The sequence below is a fragment of the Melospiza georgiana genome, chromosome 16 (genome assembly GCF_028018845.1).
Source record: "Melospiza georgiana isolate bMelGeo1 chromosome 16, bMelGeo1.pri, whole genome shotgun sequence".
NCBI classification, from domain to species: Eukaryota; Metazoa; Chordata; class Aves; order Passeriformes; family Passerellidae; genus Melospiza; species Melospiza georgiana.
Genome location: NC_080445.1, coordinates 4,321,931 through 4,331,294, shown reverse-complemented (window position 1 = coordinate 4,331,294; position 9,364 = coordinate 4,321,931). Strand labels below are relative to the sequence as shown.

Below are 9,364 nucleotides of genomic sequence, written 5' to 3'. Positions count from 1 at the left end.
CGCAGCCACCGCCTGACCCTGGAGCGCGCCCGGGTCACGCCCCCTGACCGGCCACTGGCCACGCCCCCGCTCTGCTGGCCACGCCCCCTTTGCGACACTCGCGGTGCGGCCGTGCTGGCCCGGCTCGGTTCGGTTCGGTCCCGGCCATGTGCGACCCCCAGTCCCGCTTCGTGGCCCGGGCCCGCCGCCGCTTCGCCATGACCCGAGAATGCGCCGTGCTGCTGCCCGGCGTCTGCGCCGCCCTGGCCGACCCGCGGCAGCCCGGCCTCGACGACACCTGCCTGGAGAAACTGCTGGACTGGTTCCGCAGCCTGACGTGGTTCGGTGAGCGCCGGGGGCCGGTCCGAGGGGAGCTGAGATCCATCACGGGATCGCAGAGTAGTTCGGGTTGGAAGGGAGCTCCGAAGGTCATGCAGTGCAGCCCCGTGCCAAGGCAGGGTCACCTGGAGCAGGTGGCACGGGAACAGGGGTCCAGGTGGGGTTGGAATGCCTGCACTGCTGTCTGAGGTGCTGTGACACCCGAAAATGCCGTGGGTGCACCCGAACTCATCAGTCCTAGCAGCTGGCAGGGCTTAATACAAATATTGTATTTTAATAGAAAAACCCAGAAGGCTTCATTCAGGGGAGAGATGTGTACAGGTGTATAAAGCAGTCTGATGGAACTGATACACACAAGTTGTCCCTTAGCACCTGCAAACAAAGCAGTTTTGCTTTTGAACCGCTCAGCTCAGGGAACCGCTTTAGTGAGACAGGACAGTCCTGGCAGTGGGACTCTGGAAGCTCTGCAGAGCTCAGTCCTGGCAGTGAGCTGATGTTTTCTGCTGTCCTGGGCAGACCCCACTGTGGAGCTGGTGCAGGACAACCCATGTCTGACAGAGCTCCTCAGCTCCGTGCTGGCCCTGCCCGATCCCAGCCCTGGCATCCTGTCCTTCACCCTGCAGCTGGCCGGGATCCTCGCCTCGTCCGAAAGCCGCTTCCAGCACCTGCAGGTGAGCTGGGTACCAGTGACCTGGGTGCCTGCTGCTGTGTGTCTGTCTGCTCCTTCTCTATGCACAGTCCCTAAAAACGTGCACGTTCTGCTTAGTAAATTTATGACTTACATGGAACAACTCAGTAGAAGTGATTCAACAGCAAAGACCTACCATCACCATTCCTGTTCAATTCTCGGGTACAGTTGTTTCTCACTTCTGTCTCACCACAGCAGGACTGTGAATGCTGATGGGTAGTGCTTCCCATTGTAGTTGAAAAGAGTGTATGGGGTAACCCAGCTCTGGGTTGGACTCTCTGCCAACCTAGTCATTCTGTGAACACTTCACAGCAGTCACTGCACAGTACTGTATCCCAGGACAGATCCTGCAGAGTCAAACTGCACTAACAGATGTCATTTTCCCTTCCTGGTAGGTTGACAGGAAGTTTTTTATTCCCTACGAAAACAAGGGAGCTTTTTAAAGCAGTGCTTTCTGCACCAGGATACATTTTAGTACAAAACCCAAAAAGCTTCATTCAGGGAAGAGATGTGTACAGGTGTATAAAGCACTCTGATGGAACTGATGTACATAAGTTTTCCCTTAGCGCCTGCAAACAAAGCAGTTTTGGTTTTGAACACCCTGGTTTGTCCATATGTTACCTTTAAGCGGGAAATTCTGAATACTTACGATACTTGTAGCAAGAGCAGGTTTCACCGCAGCGCTGATACTCTTGACTGGCACAGAGCAGCCCCTTTTCTCCCTGTTCACTCTGTTTTCTGCCCTGCCTCAGCAGGAGAAGCTGCTGGGGAGGCTCTTTGGCCCGGAGGGGCCGCGGGGCGGCGCGGCGTGGGAGGACGCGTCGGTGCGCAGCGCCTGGCTGAAGGGTGTGCACAGCATGCTGCACCACCTGCCTGCCCTGCACTGCCTCTGCTCCACGGGTGAGTGCTGCTGGGGCTGCCAGCTCCCCTCCCTGCTGCGCCCTGTGCTGGGCAGGATGGGTGTCTTGGTTTATTTAAGGTTAAAGTGAGCCATTTGTCCAAAAAACCGAGTCGTTGAAAGGTGTTGGCTAAGTTAGCTAAGCAGTAAGTTAATTTTTGTTAAGTTAGTTATGCATTTGGCTTTTTCCTCCAAACACTGAAGGTGGTGCTCTTTTTAAAGGGGAAAGAATCTTATAAAATTGCCCTTATAAAATTAAGAGCTATCTGTATTCTTATTTGTAACTCCTGCTAAAGGGTACATTTCAGCATGATTTGAGTGCAGAAAAACTAAGCAGAGGCTCATTTCACTTGCAATCCTGTTGTTGTGGAGGTATGTAAATTATGCTGTTAGCACCAACTTTAGATACCATGTACAGAGGGGTCTAAAAGACTGGATTGGTATTAAAGTGCAGCACATGCTGCTGTCCCTGTGGTGGAAAAGTGGTGCTGATACTGCTGTTCATGTTTTTCCTACTGGTTATGTCCAGAGGTGGTACAGGCTCTGTCCATAAATACACCTTGAGTGTGCTGTCAACTCTCCTAATGTTACTGATGCTATATTGAAGTCTGATCCTGAGTTATTAAACCCCTCAGGATCTGAAACAATTTCATTTTCTTCTGTTTGCTTGTTCTTAAGGACTGATTGACTTTGAGTAGAGACTACAAAATAAAGTATGAGAAAACCCCATCACCACCATTTAAAGCTGTGTGGTACCTGAATTAGAGTCATAACTGGTTGTTTGCTGCTCCAGTGACTTGTTTTGTTTTCCCACAGGAGGCATGGATGTGATCTTCACTCTGCAAGGGGATCCCAGCCTGTTTGTGGCTTCAGCTGCCAGCCAGCTCCTGATGCACTTGCTCACCTTCTCCCTGGAGTCTGAAACATCCAAAGCTCTCAGTGCCAAGGACTGTGACTGGCCAGGCTGTGCCCAGATGATTGTAGAGCACATCAAAGAGTCCCTTCAGTCCAGCTCTGCCCCTCACATTGAGCAGTCCCTGAAGCTGCTGAGCAGTTTGTTTGGCAGTTGTTTTGGCAGTTGCTATGCTGCATGGACTGAGGTCCTTTGGTTGGACATAGCAAAGCAAATAGAATCCTTTCTGCTGGAGGAGGCTGTTCAAGCCCAGCCCCTGCTGGCCAATCTTCTGCTGAACGTGGCACGGTAAAGATCTCATGGCACCTTGGAGCCCGTGCTGAGACAGTTCTGTTTGCCACCCTGGGATGGGTTACACTTACACTTCTCTCTTCTCAGATCCCCTGCATTTTGTGGCACTGAAGGCAGCTTTTGGGCATTAGTAACTTCTGCTCTGGAACACTTCACCCCAGTACAAGCAGGTCTTCTGGCAGTGGGACTTCTGAAGCTCTGCAAATGGTAGGACTTAAAGCAATGAAATTTCTGCACTGTGCAGGTGTTTCTGCAACATAATTCCCCTTTAGGTAGTGAAAAAGCAGCAGAAAACCATCAGATGAGTACAGCACATACAGATACTGATTTACAGGCTAAATAACACTTTTGTTCTAAACTAGAAGGACACTTTTGTTGACAAGATATGCCTCTCTCCCAGCCTCCTTACACAGGATCCTACTCTCTATTTGCATTGATAAAGAAATAGGTTTATCAAGCTTCTCTATAGCTTGATAAAGCTGCTTCTAAATTCCAGAGCTCTTTCTCCTCTGCTTTCATTTAGCATTGGAAGCAGGCTCAGATTGTGATACTGCTTTTGTTGCTCTGTCATTGCTGGCTTGTTTAAAAGCCTGCATGAAAGTCATTATCCTGCTCAGCATTTGGGGGCAAGTATTTGGGAAGGGATTGAAGTTTTCTTGTGTTGGTAACTGCTGTTTCCTCCTTGAAGCCCACAAGATGTCAGGATTCAGGCACTGACTGTTCTGCTTCAGCCAATGGACTGTATTTTGAGAGCAGCCTCCCAGCCTCTGGAATGTGCAGGTACAGTTGTGACAGACAAGTTAGAGGCCATTCTGCTTGCCAGTATTTTAAATGTCTGGTGCAGCCAAAACTGGAGGAAAAAGAGTAGGAGAAGTCAAGGACAGTAGCAGTGTTTGTGTAAATCTTACTGCCAGTTGCATTTGAATGCATGTTTACACTACATCAGCTGAATATCTTGGTTAGCTTTAAAAATCACAGACTTTTCTATTCATTGACAACCTGAGCTCTTCCCTTTTTTTGTCCTCTAGGTTTGCTGGATGAATCTGTCAGTGATCCTGCCACTGTTGAAAGTCTTCTGTCCTCCAAGACATCCTGTGCTGGTCTCCTGTGTCAGACCCTCACCCACCTGGAGAAGCTGCTGTCTCTGGTAACATTCAGAGAGGGAAAAAAAGAACCTAGGAGTCAAAGTGGTCCTTGAAATTCAGTGTTAAGATGGTTGCAAACTTTTTCAGTAGAGCATAACAGAATGTGGAGAGGAGTTGGCAGTGAGGGTTTCCATATTTTAAGGAAATTTAGCACAGTAGGCTCTAAACAGGAGAACAAAGATACTGAGACTCTTAAAGAGGGACTGAACTTAAGTTTTAAATTTGTCTTGGTGAGCTTTGTTACCATGCCTTACTTGTATTGCAATTATTCATCCTGGGAAACACAAATTGAGCTGCTTTCCCAAGCAGTCAGAAGAATCTCTTTCCATCTCTGCAGCAGTTCTTGGAAGAGAGGAAGATAATTTATTTGTAGTTATTGACATTGTGGTACCTTAAGAACTCACTGGAAGTTCAATTTTTGCTGCCTTCTGACCCAGAACTGCTCTATATTGAGACTGTTGCTGGAAACTCTTCTTCTCTTTTCTTTCTCACCCATTAGAAACATTTAAGAGTGGATTTGCCCTGTGTGTCTTTGCTGCACTCTCTCATGACAATATTACAATTCTGCAATGGCTTCCTGAGCCCAACTTCTCCTCTGGGAAGCACAATCAGCCGGAATCTGATCAACTGCTTCAGAGTGCAAAAGTCAGCCCTTGATGTCCTTGCAGCACTCTCAGAGAAAAAAGGTGAGTTCATCTTTGCTTCCTTATCCAAAACAATTTTACAATTCTGTGTCTTTGTGTATTTCAGCAGGGATTTGGCTGCTCCATCTCTCAGTATTGGCCCTTTGGGTTTGTTTTCTCTGTTTCAGAGTGTGACATTCTCATAGGAAATCTGTTTGATGTCCTCCTGGCGTATCTACAGAGTCCAAACACCAGCCCTACTGTGAGTACAGAACTAGGGAGAGATCCAGGTCTATCAGTGTGCCCCAGTGGGGTGTAATTCCCATAAAGGGTCTGACTGCAGGTGTTTCTTAGCACATTTTGTATTAGAATATGTAGGACACTTTTCTTGTCCTGGGTGGCTTGCAGAAAATATCTAAAATTGTAATGAGCAAGTAAATGACCAGTTCATTGAGGGTTCTTGAGAAGACAGGAGCCATCATGTCTAAGAGTAGCACTGACATACTCAGCTTGACATGGTCATGAAGTATTGAATGCTTTTGATCAAGGGGATTTGTTTTTTTTCTTGGTTTAGTTTTAATGACTCTGGTGGCAACTGCAAACCCAAAGCTGGAGGTATCGAACTTCATAACACTAAGCTGAACACAGGGATTTTCTAGGTGTTTGTTAGAAATTGTATTTAAGCACCATTTTTTTGTGTGGCTGGCTTCTTAGTAAGGAGGCATATGCACTTTTTACTCTGATAATTTCTCTGTAAGTTTGAGGCTAAAATTAATTTTACTTTTAAAGGCATAAAGGCAGCACTGCGTCCTCCTGTAGTAAAGTCAATCTGTTTTACATTGCTTCAGGTTCTAAAGAAAACCTTTCAAGCTACATCCAAGTGGTTGGTGCACTTGCAGGAGCTGTCCTCCTCCAACAGCCAGGGGCCACAAACTGAGAAGATTTTGGAAGGTAATGAAGCTGTTCCAGCTGGGACAAACAGCAGCTAGTGGCACACATGAAATCTGCTCCTGCCTACCCTTCCTGCTCAAAGCACTGGACTCACTTGTTCACAATTATGTTGAATTTAAGTTTAGCTGCAAAGTTCAGCTTTGCAGAGCTCTGGAAGAAGCACCCAGCAGCAGCAAAAGGGATTGTATGAGATGAAATGATGTAGAGCATGTACAGTGAGTGTTTCAGTAAGGTTTGTTACCTTTCACATTCATTCAGATTTGCCACTTGTCTCTTACAGATGTGCTGGTGGTGCTCCAGAAACGTTTGTGCAGTCCTTGCTGGGAAGTCAGAGATTCTTCTCTGGAGTTCCTCACTTCCATGGTTAAGTGCTTGAGAGGTAGGTGCAAAGCTTTACCAGTTCAGATTTGAGGAGTATTTCCTATAATGGTGTGAAAGTCAGGCTGGTGAAGCATCTTCTGACCTGTAACTGGAGGGCTGAGAAAAGAAAGAAGTGTCAAGAGTTTTACTCTTAGATCATGATCAAAATCTGACAAAAATATTAATATACTTACCCTGCTTTTTTCTCTTGAGCTCAGGTTGCTGTACCTGCCTTAGTTTTGAGTTAAACTGAGGTGTTGTGACTTGTCTGTCAAGGCAGGTGACAGTGCTTAATGGCAGATAATACTTTCTGGTTTTCAGTTTGCTCTGCACTGGAGTCTGGTTTCTTTTAACAGTCTAGGGGCTGGCCTTTAGGAGGCTAAAAACCTAGACCTGCTTTATATGCTTGGGATTAATTACTGATTTTCTGCTTTACTGATAGCCAGGCCTTGCAGCAGGTAGCACTGAGGCAAAGCTGATTTTCCTACAGCAGCTCTGCAATGTTGGAAGGGAGGGGAATGTTATCAACTGCTGTTGTCCCCAGGTCACAAAGGAAGTATCCAACATGCTCAGCTGCATTAGCACTTTACCCTGCAGCCCCTCTCAGTGCTGCAGTTACTTTGTTTTCTCTGCCATACGCCTGACAACAGGAAAGGGAGACTTTTTTGTCTTCCTTTAAGCAAAGGCATAAATTTGATGAGGCTGGAACCATGTCCCCGCTTGCCTGCAGAAAGCTTTTTCTTGCTGTTAAAACAACTCTAAGTGCAATTTTCCAAGTTCCAATGTCTGTCAGGGCTTGACTAAAAGCTGCTGGGAGAGGGGGAGCCTTACACAGAACATCTGCCTGGTCCTGCAGCAGCTCCTGTCCCTGGCAGCTGTCCCTCTAGGGAGCAGCCATCCTTGTGCAAGGCAAAGGGCCGTTTGCATTGGAAACAGCTTCATGCTCAGAGGGAATAAAATCCCACTTCTCTGGATTGCTGTCTTGTTTACAGACCAGAAGGAGTTCAGGCAGTGTCTCCTGTCCTCTGAGGTGCTGAGGCTGACAGAAAACTTGCTGGAGGACCCAGAGAGCTACGTGCGAGCGAGCGCCGTGACTGCCGTGGGACACCTGGCCCCCATTGCCTGCTTTGCTCCAGACTCACCTGTCACAGGCACTCAGTATAACAGAGAGGTAGGATAACCTTTTCTGCATGAGCAATTCCCATCAGTTTACTGCTGTACTGCTTCTAATTTTCTTCCCAAGTTATCTGCTGATGCAGGCAGGTTGCACAGCCAGTAATGAGAAGATTTTTCACCTCTGCTGTTTTTGTTTCTTTGTGTGCTCCTCCCCTCACTGTGCTTTCTCTTTTGTCTTTTTGCATCCAGAGCATGGTAGCAAAGCTTCAGGAAATCTTGTCAACAGACTCAGAGGGCTTTCCTAGGAGGGCTGTGATCAGCATCTTCATCAAGTGGCTGAGAGAAGGCTGCACAGGTCAGCTGGAAGATACAGAGCACTTTGTCTCTAGAGTCATCCAGACTGTGGAGCATGACTTAGACTGGGAAGTCAGACTCGGTGGTTTGGAGCTGGTTGAAGTTTTTTGTAGCCAGACCATTTGCCAGCTCTCCCAGTGTCCCTATGCTCCTGTCACCTCTGCAGTCCCCAGTTCCACCCCTCAGAAGGAGCTGCTGCAGGTGTTCTGTCGAGCAAAGCTGTTTGGGTTTTTGTTTGGCTCTTTGTGTGACTGTGACAAACCCGTGGGGCAGAGAGCCTGTGATGTGCTGGTTGGCCTGAGAGGCCATTTCTACCCCATGAGTACTTTGGAGAACCCACAGGAGATTGAAGATTCACCTGCAGGACGTGGCATTGCCTGGCTACAGAGGACACTAAGACAGGGTTCTCTAGCTCAGAACTTCCCCGTGGATGGTGATGTTGGGGTGGATTTCCAAGATCCAGAGAGCATGATGTTAGCTTTGGGTGCAATAGACTTGCTGGAGCTGCATGATGAGCTAAATAAAAGTAGTGACCATGTGGAGGAAAGCCCTCAGTCCCTCCTACAGGACATCCTTGCTGCTGTGGGGACCATAGAGGATAATGAAGTTGACTGTTATTGAACACAGCCTTTGCTCTGAGGGAGCAGTGCTCAAGCAGTTTTCTTCTGGAGGAGAAGGATGGTTTTGTTACCTGTTAAATGGGATAGAAAATCTTTGCTTTAATACTGATGAATATTTTTTTGTTAAGTGTCATTTCCAATAAACTGTTGTTTCTTTTTCAAAGTAAAAACATTAAGAATGGTATTTGTTCTTTTTTTTTTTTTTTTTTTAAGTTATTGTCTTTTAAGAAAGCACCAGACCATGCCTACATAAGGAAGCATTTAAAAAAACCAAAAGAGTGACTGAAAACAAACTGTTGCAAGCTCTTTTTAGAGCCAGAGTAGCTACAACTGATGGAGACTGGTTTAAGGGACACTTGTTTTGACCTTTCAGTATTTATTCTATAAACAGAGCTCTCAGCTTCCCTTGTGCATTTTGAGGTCTAGAGCAGAAAGTGGCATTTAAGGAGTCAGAAGCTGATCATCCTTGGCATTACAAATTTTCTCCTGTAGATCACACAGACTTGTTTGATCTCAGCAGTGACACCAACAAGCTGACTTTGGTTTTAATTGAAGCCAGAAGCAAGTCCATTTTGCTGATTCTTTTTTCAAATGCTCCTATTTTTCATTCCTAAAGTACTCAGTTTCCAACTTTTGAGAGAAACTTACACCTAAAGATTTTTCAAGATAAATTCGATCTGTGATTAGCTTTGGTAACAACTAGAAACCAGCAGACATAGTGTGAATGGCAACATCATTTTCTGAGAAAAAAATGCCAGTTTTTTAAAAACTTGGGGAAGACTGCAGTTGGCAGCTTGCCCCAGTACCTTGCCATGTGCTAAGAACTCTCTGCAACCTAGAAAAACCCCAAAGCAAACAGTACCTTTAGCAGCAGATCAAACCATGGTGGGTTCTTTTCCAGCAGGTGTTACTGAGCATCCTTAATCCTCCTGCAGCTGTGGAGAGGCAGAACATGACACTGATTTTGGGGCTGCAGCATCTGAAGCAGTGAAAGGACTGCACAAATCTCCCTGCAGGAGGACAATGGACTGAGGTGTGGTTTGGATCTCTTGCTGCTGAGGCTGAAGGTTTGCCCTGTGCCTTTTGA

General features: G+C 46.7%; 1 protein-coding gene across 2 annotated transcripts; it reads left to right on the top strand.

Annotated features, from left to right (window-relative positions):
* The first annotated feature begins 50 nt into the window (after positions 1-50).
* On the top strand, positions 51-8,399 carry BRAT1 (BRCA1 associated ATM activator 1). 2 transcript variants are annotated; one of them, XM_058035466.1, is made up of 13 exons: positions 51-324; positions 835-989; positions 1,762-1,906; positions 2,721-3,105; positions 3,196-3,315; positions 3,797-3,888; positions 4,137-4,255; positions 4,753-4,939; positions 5,065-5,138; positions 5,725-5,827; positions 6,108-6,206; positions 7,180-7,358; positions 7,553-8,399. In XM_058035466.1, the coding sequence occupies exons 1-13, from the start codon at positions 147-149 to the stop codon at positions 8,276-8,278; spliced, it is 2,562 nt and encodes an 853-aa protein (XP_057891449.1). In that variant the 5' UTR covers positions 51-146; the 3' UTR covers positions 8,279-8,399. The 2 variants fall into 2 exon arrangements, with proteins under 2 accessions (XP_057891449.1, XP_057891448.1); XM_058035465.1 differs by having other exon boundaries at positions 1,759-1,906.
* Positions 8,400-9,364: the final 965 nt, after the last annotated feature.

Bases quoted from the DNA above. Each gene is read 5' to 3' on its own strand.
- BRAT1 (XM_058035465.1), top strand. From the start codon at position 147: ATGTGCGACCCCCAGTCCCGCTTCGTGGCCCGGGCCCGCCGCCGCTTC. The intron at 325-834 runs GTGAGCGCCGGG...TGTCCTGGGCAG, and splicing joins CCGCAGCCTGACGTGGTTCG to ACCCCACTGTGGAGCTGGTG. The intron at 3,316-3,796 runs GTAGGACTTAAA...TCCTCCTTGAAG, and splicing joins CTTCTGAAGCTCTGCAAATG to CCCACAAGATGTCAGGATTC.